Genomic DNA, 22,272 nt, shown 5'->3' on the forward strand with positions numbered 1-22,272 from the left:
CAGAGTTTACAATATAACATGGAAACAAAAATCAAAGATCCTGGCATGTGACCCAACACTGTATGGAGGACGATAGTTTCTTACGTTTCAGAGCTTTAATCTAGAAGACTATAGAACACCAAACCAAAACAGACTAAAAAAAGCATTATCTTTAATTTTACAAAATTAATCTTCTTCTAGAGAAGACCTCAGAGCCCAAACTACAGCACAAGACATTTTATAGCTATATTACAGACTCACTGGGATTTATAAATGGAAATGATGACAGAACAACCACAGCACTGAACTCCCGCTGTTCTAAATCCTGTATTTCCATGGGTGAAAAAAGGAAGAGCAAAAAGGAGGTCAAGTTCTTACATGAAGACAGAGTTTCAAATTTCCATCCATTGTTTAAACATATTTGAATGACTTATTGTGTCAAGGATCTGAAACCCAGAAAGCTTTGCCCTGTCAGCAATTTTTCTAACGTGCAACCTCAAACTAAGGATGGAATTTTCCTTCCCAAGTCACTAACTACTAGCAGTCAAAAGCAAGAGTAACCTGGGTAATAGCCAGAGCAGTTACAGTAGTGATGAATGGCATTTTCCTCTTTAGATGTAGAGACTCTAGTTTAAACTTGTGACTGCCTTTAACATGGAAACAAGCAGATGGCAAAAGTTATGCTTGACCTTCTTTCTTGGCTCCTGAAGAGTGCCAATTTATATGGGGATGGCTCGGAAGAATAATAAACTTCAGTGTTCCTTCTTGGCACACTATTTTCCTAAAACCATTTTCAATAGTCATGCTGCACACAAGTGGGACTTGATGTGTTTCTAAGGTCAGGGAGGAAAGAGTCCAACTGCTGGACTTCTTAGCTAAAGGAAATAATCGTGGTAGTTTTCTTTTTTGGAGGGGACAGCATCACCATTATTAGGTCCTGAACACAAAAGCTTATGACTCTACAGCTAATCTGAAACACAGTCTGTATGGATTAAATGAAGATAAAATACGAATGTACGCTTGTCTAGTGGAAAAATAAATCTATTAAAGTTCAGAACAATGTGGAAAAAAAAATGTTTCCAAAGAGATTAAGTACACGGAAATGATTAAAAATTACCATATGATCCAGCAATTCAATGCCTAGGTACATACTAAAAGGAATTGAAAGGAGGGACTCAAACAGATATTTGTGTGTCAGTACTCATTACAGCCTTGTTCACAACACCCAAAAGGTGGAGACAATCCAAGTGTCCAGGAACAGAGGAACAGATACACAAAAATGTGGTACATGCGTACAGTGGAATATTATTCAGTCATAAAGAGGACTGAAGTTTTTGAACATGAATGAAAATCCCAGATGCAAATGCCAGAATTTAACAACACATTAGAAGGACAACAACACAATGACTCAGCAGGTAGGATTAAATGTTAAAAAAATAAAACCCCAAACTAAGCTAATCAATTAGATGGAAAAGCCATGTGATTATATCAGTAGATGCTGAAAAGGCATTTAATAAAATTCAGTTTCAATTTTCTGGCAAACATGCTTAGTGAGCCAAGGTCACAAGAATAACTCCTTAACAGTCACAGATTCTGGAAGTGAAAAAATGTCACACTTAGGGTCTCTCTGCATTGTTCATTGCATTATCCTCAATGCCTAGAATAGTGCCCAACATAAAGAAGGCACTCAATATTTACTGAGTGAGCCTCCATGCTGTCAGCTCAGAGCCCAATGCGAGGCTCGAACTCACAAACTGTGAGATCATGACCTGAGCAGAAATCAACAGTCACTCAACTGACTGAGCCACCCAGGTGCCCAACATTAAAAAAAAATTCTTAAAAAAAAATAACAATAAGCTCATTATATGTTAACATAAGTAACATGTCTTTATGAAAAATAACTGCATTTCCCCTAAACAAAACAAATTTCACAAAAATGGCACCATTTCTGTGCCTTTGTGAATATCTTCAGCATCTACTTTAAGAGAGACCAGCTGGACTTACAGTAGGCCTCTGTATTGACTTTGCTGTGATATGTTGTGTGGTTGAAAAATATGATGAAAATGCGGCTTCACACAGATAAGTAGTTAGAAAAGACAGAAATATTTTGGGGCACCTGGGTGGCTCAGTCGGTTAAGCGTCAGGTCATGATCTTGCAGTTCGTGGGTTTGAGCCCCGAGGTGGGCTCTGCTCAGAGCTTGGAACTTTTTTTGGATTCTGTGTCTCCCTTTCCCTCTGCCCCTTGCCCGCTCACACTCTGTCTCCCTCAACAATAAATAAACAGTAAAAAATTTTTTTAAAGAGAAAAGTGGGGCGCCTGGGTGGCTCAGTTGGTTAAGCGTCCGACTTTGGCTCAGGTCATGATCTTGCGGCTTGCGTGAGCTCCAGCCCCATGTCGGGTTCTGTGCTGACAGCTCGGAGCCTGGAGCCTGCTTCAGATTCTACATCTCCCTCTCTCTGCCCCTTCCCCAGCTCACACACTCTCTCTCTCTCTCAAAAATAAATAAACAATAAAAAAATTTTAAAAATGGGAATGCAAGCTGGTGCAGCCACTCTGGAAAACAGTATGGAGGTTCCTCAAAAAACTAAAAATAGAACTACCCTACGACCCAACAATTGCACTACTAGGCATTTATCCAAGGGATAGAGGTGTGCTGTTTCAAAGGGACACATGCCCCCCCCCCCATGTTTATAGCAGCGCTATCAACAATAGGCAAAGTACGGAAAGAGCCCAAAAGTCTGTCGATGGATGGATGGATAAAGAAAAAGTGGTATATATATACAATGGAGTTGTTACTCGACAATCAAAAAGAATGAAATCTTGCCATTTGCAACTATGTGGATGGAATTGGAGGGTATTATGCTAAGTGAAATTAGTCAGAGGAAGATAAAAATCCTATGACTTCACTCATATGAGGACTCTAAGAGACAAAACAGATGAACATAAGGGAAGGGAAACAAAAATAATATAAAAATAGGGAGGGGGACAAAGCATAAGAGACTCTTAAATATGGAGAACAAACTGAGGGTTGCTGGAGGGAGTGTGGGAGGGGGGATGGGCTAAATGGGAAAGGGGCATTAAGGAATCTACTGAAATCATTGCTTCACTATATACTAACTAATTTGGATGTAAATTTAAAAAAATAAAAAATAAATAAATAAAATCTGAATAGAAGGCAAAAAAAAAAAAAAAACTGAAAAGAAAAGAAGGAAATATTTTAACACCTTTTCCCTGGGCTTGTTGATAATCCTCCTTGAAAGTACATCAAAACTCAAAAAGCGGTAGATTCTTAAAGATTAGTTGCAATGTAGAATCTAAAACCTTATTAATGAACTTATCATACCAGGCCACTTTGAAAGCCATTGGTCAGCTGGGCTCTCGCCTGGGATGCAGAAAGCCAGAGAGAGCTTTGCTCTTATGTTAACGGTGAGAAAAAAATACACAAACCAAAAAAATCACAACTTTCCTTGAATCCATCAGAGAGCTCGGGACAAGCAAGGACCATCTCACACGTGGCCGAGCTGTTCAAGCAGACGGGAAGGAATCCGCTAAAATTTCTAACAAATGACTGACGGCCAAGTGCAGGGCTAGCGCGACAGTACAGAACCTCTGGGAGCTGCCTGCACAGAACGGTTCGCACCCGCTCTGCGGCTCTTTCTGGAGATTTGGCTGCGTGCTCGTGAGAAAAGCTGCAGAGTGGGAAACCGGAGAGAGCCTCCTCCTGGAGCAGAGTCGTGGACTCTGAGCAGGCACCGCAGGAAGGGCGTGAGGCCCTGAGAACCACTGCTCGAACACACCTCTCAAGAGCCTGAAACCCCTGGGGGAGGGGCAGCCCTGGCAAAAGTCCGATGCAGGTCGTAAGGCCAGGACAAGAGAACAGAGCCTTTCACCACCCCCGATGGAACAGCAGGTATTCTGGGCCACAGGTAAGCTGTGCTGCAATTTTCACTCACAGACAACAGCTCACCGAGGGACAGTAGGGAGGCTTGCAGAGCCTTTGAAGTGGCTCTGAAGCAGGGCTTTAGGAATGAAAAGGAGTGGAGGTAATGGAAAAGTCACAGGAACTTGACAAATGCCTGGATGCACGGAATTGGGATATTCCAGGGGGTTACGTCATATCATCAGCAGCAGCACCATCTCGGCCATTTGCTGAGCACCACAGAGCCCTGCCACCCTGAAGCAGTTATCACTGTCTCTATACCACAGACAAGAACCCTCCGCTCAGAGAAGTTAAGAAACTTGTCCAAGGTCACACCCAGGGGCGGAGCCAAAATTTAAATTCAAAGCTCAGGTGTTTTCATTTGACCAGGATGCCATTCAATGTTATATCAGTGACAGTGTCCAATTACCCCAATCCTTAGTGAATTCAAATAAAATGCGCCCTTTTTTAGTTCTTCACTCTCCACAGAGGAGAGCGAGGACAGCTATTTGACTTCCTTACAGCTTGTCTTAAAATCAGAGATCATAGAAGGCAAGTGGCCAGGGTTCCAATATGCAGCAAACAAATCACTCTGCCGAAAAGTGCTGGTAAGGCTCACGTGCCATAAAAGGGTTGAGGCATGGTGATCAGACTGAACTGTCACTACAAGTCCTTGCCTCAACTACAGTCAGCAGTGCTTGACAAGTAGGCAAAACTGAACACTTATTCAGATTCGACTTGTCAAATAAAGGCAAGCCAACCTTTGCACCAGATGTAAGAAATGCTGCCTGGAGAACGGTGGAGAGCCTCGATCAAAACCAGAGGCACCACTCGCCTACGGAAGGCTGCCTGAGAGGCGCAAAGCCCCAAGAACCCTCACAACCTGACTCCACTGCCCCAGTGGGTGGTCACAGGGCTTCCGGCACTCCCAGGTCCTTCTCAGGTCTCAGCAATTTCTGAAGTTTAGTGTTGTCTGTAGACATTTTGAAAATGGCATTCCAAAAAAACTGAAAAAAAAAAAAAATGCCTAACCATTCTCAGTCACTAATGGATAAATTCGAGCATATGCTTTAAAAGCTCAATTGCTGGGGCGCCTGGGTGGCGCAGTCGGTTAAGCGTCCGACTTCAGCCAGGTCACGATCTCGCGGTCCGTGAGTTCGAGCCCCGCGTCGGGCTCTGGGCTGATGGCTCAGAGCCTGGAGCCTGTTTCCGATTCTGTGTCTCCCTCTCTCTCTGCCCCTCCCCCGTTCATGCTCTGTCTCTCTCTGTCCCAAAAATAAATAAACGTTCAAAAAAAAAAAAAAAATTTTTAAAAGCTCAATTGCTGGGGCGCCTGGGTGGCTCAGCCAGTTGAGTGTCCGACTTCGGCTTAGGTCATGATCTAGGGTTCGTGGTTTCAAGCCCCATGTCGGACTCTGTGCTGACAGCTCAGAGCCTGGAGCCTGCTTCTGATTCTGTGTCTCCCTCTCTCTCTGTCCCTCCCCTGCTCATGCTCTGTCTCTCTCCAAAAATAAATAAACATTAAAAATTTTTAAAAAGAAAAAAAGCTCAATTGCTTTAGATTTAGTATGCTTCAGCAGGAGGAAGCAAGCAACAGTGGCCCCCTCCCCTTTCTTTTCAAACTATTTATAGCCCCTTTAATACTAATGCCATTTATTTTCTTCCATCAATGGGCTTCATTTTCCTCTCGAGAGGATAAGAGAGGATAAATTTGAAGTGATTGAGGGGACAAATTCAAACCATCTCCCTAGAGAGCTGACAAATATAAATTCATAAACCCACAAAATGAAGATCAATGTTATGCTATAAACTCCCGCCATCTACCTAGTTCAGGGTCTTGGGGAGCACAGCTATTTTTGTTCTAACGCCTGAATTAGACGATAGCTTAATTTTGAGGATGAAAAGCAAAGAACAGTTCCTCCTTGGAAGGCAACATGCTTTACTGATTTAGTTAATAAATCTATACGAGGTCTCCATGAAAAGAGAGAAGGCAAGTATGATTAGCCCCCATTATCCGAGGAAAATGGAGACATGGAAAATTTAAGAAACATGGCCCTGGACAGATACCAAGGACAGGAAGAAATTCTTTGTTTTCTGGGCCTGGCACTTTGTACCAAAATGAGGATAAGGAAGAGAAGAGAAAGTGTCTAATAGCATGCCACGTGGCTATGAACCCATCCTGTCCAACCTTTTCGTCTACAACGTGAGCCAAGACATAGAATTTGTCTGGCAAATGTGCTAACGATAAAAAGAGGAAGTCATCAAGATTCCAAAAGGTCTCAAGTGGCTGGGGCAATCAAGCAAAACTAGCAAGATGAAATGGGGGGGACAACATAAAGTTCAGCACTTGATTTCAAAAGAATTTCTTAAACAAACAGAGGAAAGTTGAAAAGTAGTTCATATGAAAAAAGCCCTGGGGCAGATGTTGCGAACTGTTGGCGCAGATGTGTTTTGTTTGGCCTTTGCAGTATTTGTGAAAAACACTAAGCCAACACTGAAAAATGTGGAGAGTCACACAAAAATCCGGATTTCCGGCTTCTCTTGAAAACCTGATAGGTCTGGCATCTCCAGGTGTGCATTCAGACATGACAACAATTGGTTAGAACGGAGATGTGGCTGTCCCCTTTAGATAGGGCATTTACTCGCCCGGTGGATACACATGGATGCACAGTGGCCTGCTGAAGCCATTTAGGTTACTTTTCTAGCGCTGTGAGCATCTGTCTGAAACTCCTGACCTGGGGATTTCGGACAACCACCAACTCCGTAGAAGCCAACAACATGACATGGCCCAAAATTTCACCCAAAAATCCAAGGTAATGAATGAATGGGAGAACAGGGTCTAAACCAGTGGTCCTCAACTTTTGAAGAGTCACAGACTCCTTAAGAGAATTTTGAAAAATCAATGAATCTGTTCTTCAGAAATAAGTCTATCCATACAAAAATGAATAATTTCAGGAAGTTGACAGTCCCTGAGCCCCCAGTTCCCCTGTTAACAACCCCAGTTTAGAACAAGGAGGTAAACTGTCCCACTGTGTGCCCACACAGTATGTGTCCTCTTGGCCAGGAACCATGTTTTAAGAATGATGCTGACAGGGGTGCCTGGGTGGCTCAGTTGGTTAAGCGTCTGACTTCAGCTCAGGTTGTGATCTCACAGCTTGTGAGTTCGAGTCTCACGTGGGGCTCCATGCTGACAGGATTCATTCTCTCTCTCTCTCTCTCTCAAAAAAAAAAAAAAAAAATGATGCTGACAAACTGTAAGGTAACCAGGATGATAAAGGATCAGATTGTAAAGCTGAAGAAACTAAGAATGGTTAGCCTAGAAAAAGGAACAGTAAGAAAGGAACATAATATCCATTTAAAATTTCAGAAACTATAATAAGGAAAAGGGATTACACACCGGTCCAGCTGGCAGAAATCAGCAATGAGAAGTCACAATGAGGTCTATTTTACTATTTCAGTTCAGTCTAAGAAGGAAAGAAGTTTCTTACAATTAAAGCTGTTGGATACTGGAAAAGACCGAGCCTCTCCTGTGGAACAACAAAGGAGCGAGTTGTCCGTCATTGTGAGTGTCCAAGCAGAGGCAGAAGGACACTGAAATGTCAGAGATGCCACAGAAAGGACTCCTGAACTGGGAGGAAGGTTGTACTGCAGATACTTGAAGCTTCTTAAAAACCGAATGTTGGTGAGCTGAGCTGGAGATGGCAATAACAATTTCTTCCCCTCCCGAACCTTAGTCTTGCTCTGATGCAACAGTAACACTGTAGCCAAGCTCCTCCACTCAAGAAGACAGAAGCCCAGTGGCTGACCCTCTCAGTGCTTCTCAGTGAACTTACTGGGAACTGGTCAACGTTTGGCCACTCTCGAAATGTCACATGCCAGCTTTCTCTTTTTCTAACCCACTCCTCTATTCACCTCTTTTCCCCCCTCAGCCAAGCTGTCTGTTTTAATTCTTGGGAAGCTGCGTAAGGCTCGTAGCATATCAGATCCTGTATTAGTGGAATTGACTCATCTTATCCACAAAGTTTGAAACATGTGGGCATTTAATTAAAGCTTTGGCCTGATGATTTCAGCAGAAGAAAATGGGGAGAATTCCGTGCTGTATTAACTCTGTATGAGCATCACAGTCTGGTTAGAAGAGGTCACAGACTAAACCAGTTCGTCTGCCACGTAGGAGGTGGTCAACGATCCAAAGTTCTCCAAAATGTGTAGCAGGATGCTAACCGGGCAGCTGGTTCCGAATTCTCAAAAAACTACAGGAAGTGCCTTCCTGTGTCTTCAATTTCTAAATCACTGCCTCCCCCAAAATAATTTTATAGTTAGAAACACTGCTTTTCAAAAATGTTTGCTAAAAAAAAATCTTTCAAGACACCACGAATGGGAAATAAACATTCCCTCTCATTTACAGATTAAAAAGCACCCTGGTTCTGGTTGGACACAATCAAGGTGAAAGTTATAAAATGAAAATTTCCTTCTGCCCGTAATACTGCTCTCCTCCCAAGTGTTCCTCAGAAGCTTAGGAAACAAGTTCTGAAAGCAAACTTTTACTCTGTTCCAGGGAAGAGGGGAATCTTGGGCCTCTCGACCTATAAAACTCAGTATTTTGGAACATCCATAATTCTCCCAAGTCTGTGCCAGGCAAATGGAGTCTCTCTTCAGCAAACCACCAGCCAGCCAGGGCTGGATAGCAAGGCTTTACCCACAGGGGCTGACAAGAATGGGACTCAAAAGCTCCCTGGAAAAAAAAAAGTCTCTATTCGAGCTTGCATTACAAACTGTTGGAAAAGATAGATGGAGGGGATGACAGGAAAAGCAATTATTTCTTCTGGGCTTCCTCTCTGTCTGGATTCTAAGGAGACGAACACAAAATTCCACCACAGATTGAAATGCTATCTAAACATTCTTGAAAATGTGGTCTTGCTCTCTGAAACCGGACCTGGCCCTGCTGCATCAACCTGTCACCTATGAACACGTGAAGGTGGCGAAGGCTGACATTCCCGCGGGCGGTCTAATTTGGGGCCCGACCTGTCACTACTGCTAGTTTGTGACCGCAGGTCAGATCATAAATAACTAACTGCAAGATACACCTCTACATGGCATGACCCAACAAAAAGTCTTGATGCGTCCTTCACGTTAGGTTCACATTCTTGGAATTTTAAACACCTGACCCTCTCGTTAAGTATTTCAGTGAGCCGTTCGAAGTGCAGGTTGAAATCACACTAGAAAGGTGTGTCATTATTTCAAAGAGTAGTCATTCGAGACTGGGCACACACAAATCAAGCTGTAAACAACTTTATAGGGACACACGCTGATCAAAATGTTTCACGGTAAAGGGCTTTTGCTTATTTACGATAAATAAATGGTCTCACATAGACCAAATGTTCAATACCGTTGAATAAAACGTTACTGCACGTGAACTATGTGTTGAGAGAAATACAAGGATGGGGAGGATTTAGTTCTTGCCTCAAGGAGCTTATAAACTAGTCGAGGGGGCAAGATTTGTTCGCTAGTAAGTCAAAGGAGAGTACACGCACAGGCCTGGGAGTCTGTGGGCAGAAAGGATATACATGTGCTAAGGGGTATCGAGATGAACCTGCTCATGAGAAGTGTGGACCAGATGAGTTCCAAGTCCCTTCTAGGTCTAAAACTCTAATTCCTGTATATCCAGATGAGCTAAACAGAAAATTTCATGGAGGAAGCAGTGTTTGAGCTGGGTCTTAGGTAGATTTTGAAATGAAGTTACTGGAAGAAAAAGAGGAGAGGGAGCATTTCACACAAAACAAAGTAAAACGCACGGGTTCAGAAAGCACGGTGCTTGCGGAGCACTAAGCCTTCTGTTTGGATGGATCTCGGCAGGACACAAAACTGGAAAGGCAGATGGAGGCCTTGAATGCCAAACAGAGGAACTTGGATTCAATCTGGTAGACAGAGGCCACTGAGGTTTCTGAAGAGGTAGATGACAAGACCAGACATATAGAAGGAAAGGTAAAGGGCAGAAGGAGGCTGGAGTATTTGCAGGCTACACTGTTACTCTTTATTACCTCTAAGGGCCCCATGTACACAGGCCTCACCTGCCAAAGAAGCCATGCTTCATAGGAGAAACCTAAATAGACAAGAACAAAGCAATAAGGGCTAAGAATGATGCAGGGACTAGGAAATCGGATCAGTCTTAGGAAACTAACAGGTCTATATACAAATACTGCTGCTGATGACAACAAGGAAGGAAGGAGATACTTACAAATAGGCCAATGGAAGATGGTTATTAGGAAGAAAAGTTAGTCATAAAATGTAGGAGAAATCGAGACATGGATAAAACTAAAAACGTAAAAGAGACACATCATACCTATAAGCTACTAGCAGAGGAAGCAGGAATAAGAGAGAGCAGGACATTTATACATAGGATGACACCTCCCATCCCCCCAAAATTTGGGTAGCATAATGTATATTTTAAGAAAATAGCTGCACTAAAAAATGTCAAAGAGGACAAATAACAGAACTGAAACTATCACAGAGGCACACACCGACCTAAGGAGTTAGTATTGAAAAGGGAACAGCAGAAACTGCGCATAAGACCAGAAAAGGCATGCTCAGCATCTCTGTTATGACAGCAATTTCTGAAATAAGATGCCTAAACAGAAGAGAATCCAAATGAAAAGGAAAATGGTTAATAGCTAACAGCTGGCCCCTCAGTCGTGGAAGCATGCCTCCTCCCCAAACACCCCTTTCCCCCTTCATTCCCTTCCAACAGCCCTCCTTAGCTAGATCCAAAAAGAACTATACAACTATGACATGAATCCATGTCTGACACTGTGGAGAGAGACAAGGAGACTTCAGTTTTCTCACTTAAGCCTACATGGCACTGGCCCGGGTGAGCTGTGCTCCCATATGCTCCTGGTTCAAGGGACGCCGACTGAGAGCTCACTGCTGGTTTAGGCAGCCCACCTCTGATAGTAGTGACACAAGTCATGCACACTTCCTGCCGCATGGGGGACAGATCAGAAAGAAAGTGCTCTCCACAAGCATTCTGGTCACTTGGTCATTGGGTGGTGAAGAAATCAGGAGGATATGATTAACATGGAGGAATAAGTTACTTACTTGCCTGCCATCCTGCCCCACATTCGTCTGACCTCTTACAACAGTTCGAATATTGTCATCCAGTCTCCTAGTGAAAAAGTTCAGGGATACAAATCATTAAAACAATCTCTACTCTAGGGTGACCAAAAGAAAAACAGCGGGTAACTTATCCATCAACTCCCACAGGGGGCACCTCCTTATCCAGAGAACCACACAAATTTGAATGATGGAAGACTGAGGCCTCGGACCCCAGCTAAGGCACAAATGGCAGTGTAAGAAGCCGAGCCCAGCATAGACTGATGAGTAGTCTCTGCCTTTTAAGAAGCCTGTTCTTGCTTATTATTCAGAGCTGTCCGAAAGCACCAACATAACTTAGTATTTTTCAATGGAGAAAACCAGGAATGGCGATGTTGCCGAAACTCTATGGGAACAAGTTAGAGAATTCAAACTGCCCCCCACAGAATCCCCAGGCACATCCTTAGAAACCTTAAAGGGCTAAAGAGCCGGGGTGCTATATGGGATCGGTGCTTCATCCTCTGGGCCCTGACTGCGATCCGTGTAGGAGGTGGATCTGTGGACTCCAGTTCCAACACGGGCCATTTGGTGGCACCTCAACCAGAGACACTCATACCGGTTTAATTCCACTTTCCGTTCAGAGAATGTCTCAAAGGTATGTTGTGGTGCAGTGATTTCTGGACCATTTTTCCTGTGCAAATCCTGGCCAACTCGGTAGTCTCTGCTAGAACTGTTAGAGCCGAAGCCCACCAAAGCCGAAGCAAGAGGCGTCTTTGCGCATCCTAAGGCACCCGACTGAACAACACACTCATGGCAAAGGTCTTCACTGAAAGGTCCGAAGGTCGTAAGGGAAAAAGGAAATCATCTCCTGGATTCAAAGTGAGGCTTCTCTTCATCAAAAGTCAAACAAAACAGGGGCGCCTGGGTGGCGCAGTCGGTTAAGCGTCCGACTTCAGCCAGGTCACGATCTCGCGGTCCGTGAGTTCGAGCCCCGCGTCAGGCTCTGGGCTGATGGCTCAGAGCCTGGAGCCTGTTTCGGATTCTGTGTCTCCCTCTCTCTCTGCCCCTCCCCCGTTCATGCTCTGTTTCTCTCTGTCCCAAAAATAAATAAACGTTGAAAAAAAAAAAAATTAAAAGTCAAACAAAACAAAACAAATGCAAAAAACGATATTTGAAGTACTGACATCAACCACGTGTCATGTGCCATGTGTCACAGCTAGAAATCCAGACATGGATAAACCAGAACCAGGCTACTGGGCAGGAAGGACTCCTGACGTCTAACTCTGGCAAGCACATCCCAGATTAATCCCAATATTTAACCTTCGGTCACCACAAACGCCAATGAGCACATCTGACCATATTGATAGCTGGTATGTGGCCCAGGGATTCATATACAAACCCATCCTCATATCTAAGACTCGGAGGTACAAAAAAAGGTCAATCTGCTAAGGAAATAAAACCAATAAAAATAGAGAAAAAATGCTTTTACCCCTTTTTGTAACCAACCATTTTGAATAGCCTGTTAAAGCTTCCTTCCCTTTTTAGAAATAATTTGAAGACTGACCAAAAAAATCCAATTCTTTGCCACAAGGTTCATATGGAAATCCAGTTAAGGAATTATTTTTTTTTAAGTTGTCATAAACAGCAAACTTGAGATTTCAGGGTTCTAAGAGATAAGTGTGATCTAGAATATGATTAGAATCAACAGCATACTTTTCATCAACGATTAATAATCATATGGTGTCACTTACCTTATTTTCAGTCTAATTTTGTTCACGACTTCATCAATGTTTGCCAGAGACTACAAAAAGAAGGAAAAGTGCCAGCTATTACTTCACTTTCTAGAATTTCCCCTTTACAGGGAAATAATGAGCTATCGAGGCTATTTATGACATCTCAAAAAAATTAATCATAGTGTGATACAATTTTAACTTAAAAAAAAAAAAAAAAGAGTGGGTGGTTCACTGGGATGGAGCGCCTGGGTGGTTCAGTGGATGGAGCATCCAACTCTTGATTTCGGCTCAGGTCATGATCTTGCCATTTGTGGGATCGAGTCTCGTGTCCCCTGCTTGTGATTCTCTCTCTCCCTCTCTCTCTGCCTCTTCCCCGCTTGCACTCTCTCCCAAAATAAATAAATAAAGTTAAAAAAAAAAAAAAAGTATAGCAGTTGTTGGCAACTACTGCAAATTCCAGCCTGGTATCTATTTTTAGTAAATAAAGTTTTATTGGAACACAGTCATGCCCATTCAATTACATATTATCCACAGCTGCTTCTGAGCCACAAACGCAGAGGTGAATAGTTGCAACAGAGACAGAATGGTCCACAATGCCTAAAATATTTCCTATCTGGCCCTTTACAGAAAGTTTGCTGACCCCTGGCATATAGGATTGTGACAAGTTCATATAACAAAATACACCAACTAAAATGAAAGATTACAACCCACAACAAGAGGAATAAATCTTACTAACATAATGTTGCACCAAAAAAGCCAGACACAAGGACATATGTCGTATGACTCCTTTTATATAGTCCGAAAACGAGTGAGGCTATTCTTTCATGTCAGGAGCCAGGATGGTGGCTATCTTTGGAGAAGGTAGTTACTGTGAGAAGGCAAGAGGGGTCCATCTAAAGACGCTGTACGAATGTCTTATTCTCTAAATGGTGGTTACCTGGCTGTATTCATTTTGTGAAAATTCATCAAATTGTACACTTCAGACTTGAGTACTCCTCTACATCATGTTATACGCTGATAAATAAATAAATCTATTTTTTCGAAGTTTGTAGATCCATTAGAAAAAAACATCTGGAAGGAAAAACACTGGTAGCTTTGGAATCTATACTGGTAGCTGTAATCTATGAAATCAGTAGCAGTAATTTCGATCTGAGAAGGGATTCTAATTTTTTCTTCTTTTTACCTGTAAGTATTTTCTAACTGCTCTATATTGGCTACCCATTGCTATTGTAATTATAATACAGTTATTTCGAGTTTTAGGACAATGACACACAAGTGGACTATTTCCAACCTTAGCCAGCAGAAAATGCAAGGAAATGGTGCCCCCTAGTGGAATAGAGATTGTACAATTTTATAACACCATTTTAACTCAAGTTTTCAAAAAACAATTTTTTAAGTCCTCTTTCCTTTCCCCTCAACAGCTATTTTACCTCAGAAGGAAGCAAGGGTGATGCAGGAACTGTGCTTATTAATTATTACCAACAACCTCTTGTGGCAGGAGAAGGCCAGGAGCCTGCCAAGAGCAGGCCTGGTAAAAGAACCAGGTCACAAGTGAGATGTCAGACCAGGCCATTTACATCTTTGTTTACTGTTCTGACAAAGCCACTGGTTACTGAGAATTTTCAGAAATCCAGACTAAGGTGAAAATGAATGTCAGAAAACAGAAGTGATTTTAGTAACTATTTTAATTGAGGAAGCTGTCAAGTTACCCCAAAACCGGACTGGGTATAAACCACCAGTGTATTCACAGGAGCTGAGTTTGTTGGAGGACCTACATTGGGCACAGTGCTGCCACTTCGAACATGCTCTATGTATAGAGGGCAATCTGTTTAGCCTGAGTGTATTCTTCTTCATGTGTAAACTGGGCATAACCTCTTCCTTAAAAAAAAAAAAAAAAAAAAAAAAAAATGGTGGGGGGAGTATTTTAAAAAAACTATTTAAAAAATGTTAACATCTAGGGTGCCTGGGTGGCTCAGTCGGTTGAGCGTCTGACTTCGGCTCAGGTCATGATCTCACAGCTTGTGGGTTCGAGCCCTGTGTTGGGCTCTGTGCTGACAGCTCAGAGCCTGGGGCCTGCTTTGGATTCTGTGTGTCTCTCTCTCTTCTCCTCCCCTGCTCACACTCTGTCTCTCTCTCTCTCAAAAATAAATAATACAACATTTTTAAAAATTTAATTAAAAAAATGTTAACATCTGAAGAATCTGGGTGAAAGGTAGCCATAAATTCATTGTACCAATGGATAACTATACCAAAATTTAAAAATTATAATTTATTTGAAATCGGTAAAACAAAAACAAACAAAAAAGAAATTGGTAAAACATGTACGTAACCAAAAAGCCAAACAGTACAAGAGGATAAATTAGTGAAAAGCTAGGCTTCTTCTCTCCCTGTCCTGCCCGTCCGCCCCAGTTCTCCTCCTGAGAGGCAATGGCTCCGAGCTGGCTTCTTCTGTACTGTCCCAGAAACAGTCTATGTATTTAAATTTAAAGCATGTCCATAACTTACGTCCCTTTCTTTATACAATGCACATTGTCCTGCATCGTACTTTTTTCACTTAACAACATGACTTGGAGGTTATTCCACAACAGTAAATATTGATTTGGGGTGCTACATACATAACCAATGCTTAAATTTAACTCCTTAAACATGAAGGTCTTGCTTAAGCCATCACAAATTTTCTAAGAAGAGTAATTCAAAATATTTATGCCTTCGGATGTTCAACTGCATTTAAAAGAGCAATAACATGGGAATGGCCTAAATGGCCACAGTAGAAAAGTTAAAATAAATCAAGCCAAATTGATGCGGTGGACTTTTACACTATTGGAGATGCTGGGCAGGGAGGCTCCAAAACAACAAAGATCGTTTATGATAACATGCTATTAAGAGGAAAACACTAAAATGCAACTATTTAAAGACCAGAAAGAAATGTTCTAAAATTATCATGCTTGAAAAGATGCTCAACATCACTCATCATCAGGGAAAAAAAATCAAAACCACACTGAGATACCACCTCACACTGGTCAGAGCGGCTAAAATTAACAACTCAGAAAACTACAGATGCTGGCGAAAATGTGGAGAAACAGGAACCCTCTTACACTGTTGGTGGCAATGCACACTGGTGCAGCCACTCTGGAAAACAGTATGGAGGTTCCTCAAAGAATTAAAAATAGAACTACCCTACGACGCAGCAATAGCACTACTAGGAATTTATCCAAGGGATACAAGAGTGCTGATTCACAGGGGCACATGTATCCCAATGTTTATAGCAGCACTTTCAACAACAGCCAAATTACGGAAAGAGCCTAAATGTCCATCAACTGATGAATGGATAAAGATGTGGTTTATATATACAATGGAATAATACTTGGCAATGAGAAAGAATGAAATCTGGCCATCTGCAGCAACGTGGATGGAACTGGAGGGTATTATGCTCAGTGAAAAGACAGATACCATGTTTTCACTCGTATCTTGAGAAACTAACAGAAGTCCATGGGGGAGGGGTTTGTTACAGAGAGGGAGGGAGGCAAACCACAAGAGACTCTTAAAAACAGAGAACAAACTGAGGGTTGATGGGGGTAGTGGGGGGAAGAGGGGAAAATGGGTGACGGGCACTGAGAAGGGCACTTGTTGGGATGAGCACTGGGTGTTGTATGTAAGCAATGAACCACGGCAATCTACCCCAAGAACCAAGAGCACACTTTACACACTGTGTTACCCAATTTGACAATAGGTTACATTGAAAAAAATTTTTTAATGTTTAAAAATATAAAATGATCATGTTTGACGACACGTTACCTAGACCGATTGGTGACCATGTTCCCTTCATCTTCCAGATTTTCTTCTGGTTCCCCAGCAGGGAAAGGGTGCTAACGTTTAATGTGGATTCATTATGCAATACTCTTCTAGATGTTCTACAGAAATGATTTCCCTTAATCTTCTCAACCACACTAGGCATGCTATTTTCTATTCAGTGGGGGGGCGGGCGGGGGCGGGAGATTAGGCTCTGAAAGGATGGATGTTTTGTCCAAGGCTGTGTATATAACATTCAGCACGGCTGGACTTGGTTGGGGTCAATCTTGACTCTTGGGTTTCTGCTCTTTCTTACTCTGCCATGCTCTTTTTTTTCTCTTTTTTTAATGTTTATTTATTTTTGAGAAAGTGAGAAAATGAGAGAAAGAGAGAGAGAGAGAGAGGAAGAGAGACAACCCTAGGCAAACACTGCCCTATCAGCGCAGAGCCCGATGCAGGGCTTGAACCCACAAACCATGAGATCATGACCTGAGCTGAAATCAAGAGTCGGCCACTTAACCAGTTGAGACACCCAGGCACCCCTAACCATGCTACCTCTAAAGTTAGATCCTCAACCTAACTTTTAGGCATCCCACATATCCAAGGGATGTGGCACACTCCTTGCTAGGTTAGTAATCCTCACGGGGTGGAGGGACTCCCCTGGTGTTGGGGAAATGCCCCAAAGGAATCCAGATTGGTGACCCTGGGTGGAGGTGATACATCTGCTCTTTGAGAATCACCCATCTAGTTTAGTTACAAGGTGGTTGTACAGTTTTATGACTTAAAAATGTTTTAATGATGGAAAAGTATTTCCTGATTCTAATAGCAATTCTTGCTAATTACAGAAAATACAGAACTTCCCACTGCACCTCCATCAGAAAATAATCACCATTAGTGTTTTGGTATATTTTTCTACTGTTCTTTCTAAGCAAATATGTGGCTTAAAAAAATTAAACTGGCATGAGAAACAATTTGGCATCTTACTGTTTTCACTTAACAACACAGATCCAGAGCATTGTGGGGGGGGGGGGTCATTCAAAATTCTTTAGAAAAAAATCTTTAGAAACAGCTCCATGTGACTCTTCTGTCAAAGTTATTAATTGTATCAGTTTTATATTTATTTTTATAGATTTTACCTAGATTCCCCTAATCAAACCTTTAATGAAAACATGGCAAATGATTATCTTCAGTTTTCTACTAGGAGACTAGAAAAATTTTCCAGATCTTTGTTACCAAACCTGGCTACTCTTCAGAACTACCCCTAAGAGCCCTATAAATACAGCAAGCTGAGCTCCTGACACATGGACCTAGTGAGTTAGAACTACCTGGGGATGTCCTGCCTCCAGGCACATATCTCCAGGCAACCGCTGACACGCAAGCTGCTCCTACTCAACAGACACCGCATACACATCCTCTTTAGAGTGACCCTAAACTCATTCTTGATACACTGACATCTACTTCAAATTTTTTAAAGTTTTTTTTCATGTTTATTTTAGAGAGAGAGAGACAGAGAGAGAGAGAGACAGAGAGACAGAGCATGAATGGAGGAGGGACAGAGAGAGAGGGAGACACAGAATTCAAAGCAGGCTCCAGGCTCCAAGAGGTCAGCACAGAGCCTGACATGGGGCTTGAACTCACCAACCGTGAGATCAGGACCTGAGCTGAAAATGGACGCTTAACTGACTGAGCCACCCAGGCGCCCCTAAATATTCTAAACTCGACTCAGAAGTATTTGCTGCAGGTCCATGAGGTGTAGAGATGGGTTTTGCCCAAGATTTAGCAACAGGTGAAAGACATTATGATTCATGCCACTATTTTCTATTACGTTGTCATTACAGACCATGGGAATCTGGGCTGGAAAATGAACTGCTAAGTGTAAATCTGGGGTCGGGGAAATAAAAGCAACCTTGTGTCATAAATTTTCTTACTTTGCTAAGAAACTTCACTACGCGTTATCGTGTACATGGAGGTACGATTAGACAAGACATATAACTACATCTGTGGAATGACAAATGTCTAGTTGCTACCTTCAGTAGTTTAAAATCAAATACATATACAAACATGTCAGGAAGAACTGAGAACCTGGTGGTTTCCTATGTAATTTCCAAAACTAACAGTTATTTTTGCTTTGATGAGTCAGCATTCTTGATACAGTGGGGCAAATGGTATTTTCACAGCTAAAACTGCTGTCTTTATACAAGTTGTTCCCAAATTTCTACCTCCAGCTAATTCCTAGAATTCCTCTTTCACACTAAACAATGAGCTCTAAAGGCTATCTGTGAAATCTCAAAAAAGACAATCACACAGAATCATACCATTTTCTCCAACTTTATTAAAAAAAATGAGTATGTCCATTAGAAATTTCTTTTAATGTTTATTTATTTTTAGAGAGACAGAAGGCAAGTGGGGGAGGAGAGAGAGGGAGACAGAATCTGAAGCAGGCTCCAGGCTCCCAGGTGTCAGCACAGAGCCCGACACAGGACTCGAACTCACGGACCATGAGATCACAACCTGAGCCGAAGTCAGATGCTTAACTGACTGAGCCACCCAGGCGCCCCAAATATGTTCATTAGAAAAAGCTTAGAAGGGGCAGTCTGGATGGCTCAGTCGGCTGAGCATCCGACTCTTGATGTCAGATCAGGTCATGATCCCAGGGTCACAGGATTGAGCACCCCGTTGGACTCTGCACGGAGTGTGGAGCCTGGTTAAGATTCATTCTCTCTCTCTCTCTCTCTCCCTTCCTCCCTCTCTCTCTCCCCTCTCCCTCTCTCCCTCTGCCCCCTCCCCCACTTGTGCCCATGTTCTGTCTCTCAAAAAATAAAAATTAAAAAAAAATTTTTAATTAAAAAAATAAAAGAAAAAGTTTGGAAGGATATATGCCAAAAATATTAATAATTATGAGAACTATGAGCTCCAGACTCAAATATCCAAATCCACACTTCCACCGGAATGGCCCCCAAATGTTCAAAACTTAGCTTGCCATTACACCCCACTCCTACTCTATTTACCACTAAAGCCTGCTCTTCCTCCTTATCCCCAAATTAGCTTAAAGGTATCTGGTGTTGACCCACTCCTTCTGCCAGGCTAGAGAGCAAAGTTCAAAATCCTTCATTTGGGTGCGCCTAGGTGGCTCAGTCGGTTAAGCGTCCAAATTTGGCTCAGGTCATGGTCTCGTGGTTCATGGATTCAAGCCCCATGTTGGGCTCTGGGCTGACAGCCTGTCTCAGGCTCCTGCTCCTGCTGTCTCTCCCTTTCAGAAATAAATAAAACATGAAAAAAAAATTTTTAATGAAAAAAAAAATCCTTCATTTGGCGTATAACATGCAGCTGAAATGCCATTTCTTCAGGGAAGTCTCTTTGGGTCCCTGAGACTAAGTGAGGCGGCGTGTGCTCTGCTCCCACAGTACTTGGTGCGCTTCCTTCACGGCAAGGCTGAGCACTCTTTCTCCCTCTGTGCCTCCTTATTCTCATAACACCACTATTAAATGTTTAGAACAGTGTCTGTGTGTTCAATAAACGTTAACTATTATCACAGTTGTAGCAGAACTTAGGGGTCTTTAGAGAGCAAGCAGCAAATCATAATTATACAAACAGGCTATTGTAGAGCCATAATAATTCGCTTATAATCTGGTGATGGTGTATTTATTACCTGTTAAGGTAGACCAGAAGCTCTGGGTTGGTAAGGACCCCATCTGTCTTGTTCACCCGCTAGGCCCAGATTTCTTAGAAAACTGGGCAGAGGAAGTGTGTTTTGGTGGGTAAAGGAAGGAATTTTAGATTCCACATCCTTTCAACCAGTCTGTGACTTTGGACTCCTAAATGGCTCTGTGGACTTGCTCTCTGAACCCCAGTCTTCACTCGGGCTCTTATCATCCCCTGTAGGTGATCTGCCAACTGGTCTTCCTGCCTCCAGTTCTGCCTCCCCTGGCTCACCCTCTGCTCTGCTGCCAGATGGAATATTTTAAATGTGAATCTGATCCAGTCATTACCCTGTCAAGAGTCCTTTTTTTTTTTTTTGAGAAAGAGAAGGTATGTGCGGGGGAGGGGCAGAGAGAGAGACAGAAAGAAAGAGAGAGAGAATGAGAGAGAGAGAGAGAAAGAGAGAGAGAGAGAGAGAGAGAATGAGAATCCCAAGCAGGCTCCACATTGTCAGCACAGAGCCCGACACGGGGCTCAATCTCACAAACCATGAGACCATGACCTGAGCTGAAATCAAGAGTCGATGCTTAAATGACTGAGCCCCCCAGGCTATCTAAAGTCCGTAAGTGAACAGCCACTGCCTAGAGTCACTGTCTCCAGCGCAGGGCGTGGACATCCCAAAGGGGTTTGCAATAATGCCCATTAGAGTGTGAAAAGAAAACATTAAAATCTCTATGGGGGGGGGGGCTGGATATAGTATACTTTATTGACAGTACATGACAAAAACCTCTGTTTTTATTATTTATGTAACAAACACTACTAAAACCTAATTTATTTAAGACGGCTACTAGAGTATGTACCTAATACTTTGAGGGTGTGTACAAACCTAAAACTGGGCCCGGTGACAATGAGCTGTGTGGAAAATATTTCCCTGAGAGACATGTGGAGCCTGCAAGCCTAGAGAACACGGTCCCTTCAGGACCCTTGCTCTGCCAACCCCGTCAGCCTTGTCTCCTAGGAGGCTCTGTTCCCTGTGCACACTCTGTGTTTCCCATCTCTGAGCCTTTGTCCTGTGCTTAGAATGAACTTCTCTCCCTGTCATCCTAGATTTGCCCATCAGTTGACTCTGCCTAGGGTAGTGTTCCGCCAGACGGCCACAGGCCTGGCTCCTTCATAGGTATCAAGTCTTAGTTTAAAGGGAAGTACCTCACACAGACCTTCCCCGGCCACTTATCTAAAGGAGCCCCCCACCCCCGCTGCACCTGCTGTTTACCATAGTATCCACGACACTTGATAATTTCTTGTATATTTATTTGTTGATTTGTTTATTGTCTTCTTCCTCACGCTAGACTCCACAAGACTAGGAACTTGCCTGCCACACCATTTCCCTCCAGTTTCTAAACAGTGCCTGGCATTTAGTAGATACTTCATAAATGTGTGTGACTAAATGAAGGAACGACTCCTTTAAGATTTGGCAGAAGGCCTGCCTCCTCTCTGAGGTTTTGATTTTCTTAGGAAGAACGTTCCTTTGTTCCTCACTAAACCATTCAATACCTCCCCCACAGCATTCATCAGTGTCTGTCCCCCAGCCCCCCGCCCTTGATCATGTACACTTCAAGGGCATGGACCAGGTGTTATTCTTCTTTGTGCCCCCAGCACCTAGCTTGGTGACTGGTACCTGTCAGGTGCCCACTGAACGTTTGCTGAATTCATAAATCAATTACCAAAAAGAACTCTAGCTGACTTTCTCCCGACTCTGATGCTTCTAATTCTCTACTTCTCATCTAAATACCCAAAAAACAACTGTGTAAGAAAAACCCATCTGTATAGGCAAGCCACCCAACACAACAAAATAAAAAACAAAGTCTGAAAATTCGCATCTCAAAATAGGAGTGAGAGTAGCTTTATGACCCCAGGGTTATCCTCCCCACCTCATTCCCACTCTTCCCAACTAGTTTTAAAAATCCTTTCTACCTCCAATTTACCACAGAAAATGTAGGGGACTCTTACAGACTAAAGATAGCATTTCTTTCTTCTTCTTTTTTTTTTTGTTTTTAAGTAGGCTTCATGCCCAGCGCAGAGCCCAATACAGGGCTTGAACTCATGACCCTGAGATCAAGACCTGA

The 22,272-nt window shown here is 42.7% G+C and overlaps 1 protein-coding gene across 3 annotated transcripts in view; it reads right to left on the reverse strand.

Annotated features, from left to right (window-relative positions):
• The window catches only part of VPS53 (VPS53 subunit of GARP complex), a 147,926-nt gene that overhangs the window by 111,793 nt on the left and 13,861 nt on the right, over positions 1–22,272 (reverse strand). For all 3 annotated transcript variants that reach the window (XM_045490503.1, XM_045490502.1, XM_045490501.1), the window contains exons 3-4: positions 12,737–12,786; positions 10,992–11,058 (exon numbers count right to left, since the gene is read on the reverse strand). Coding sequence is in view for 2 of the 3 variants with exons in the window: in XM_045490502.1 (XP_045346458.1) it covers positions 10,992–11,058; positions 12,737–12,786 (117 nt within the window). In the remaining variant the exon portion in view is untranslated. The remainder of the gene's footprint in view (positions 1–10,991; positions 11,059–12,736; positions 12,787–22,272) is intronic.

Source organism: Leopardus geoffroyi, chromosome E1 (genome assembly GCF_018350155.1).
Source record: "Leopardus geoffroyi isolate Oge1 chromosome E1, O.geoffroyi_Oge1_pat1.0, whole genome shotgun sequence".
Taxonomy (NCBI): Eukaryota; Metazoa; Chordata; class Mammalia; order Carnivora; family Felidae; genus Leopardus; species Leopardus geoffroyi.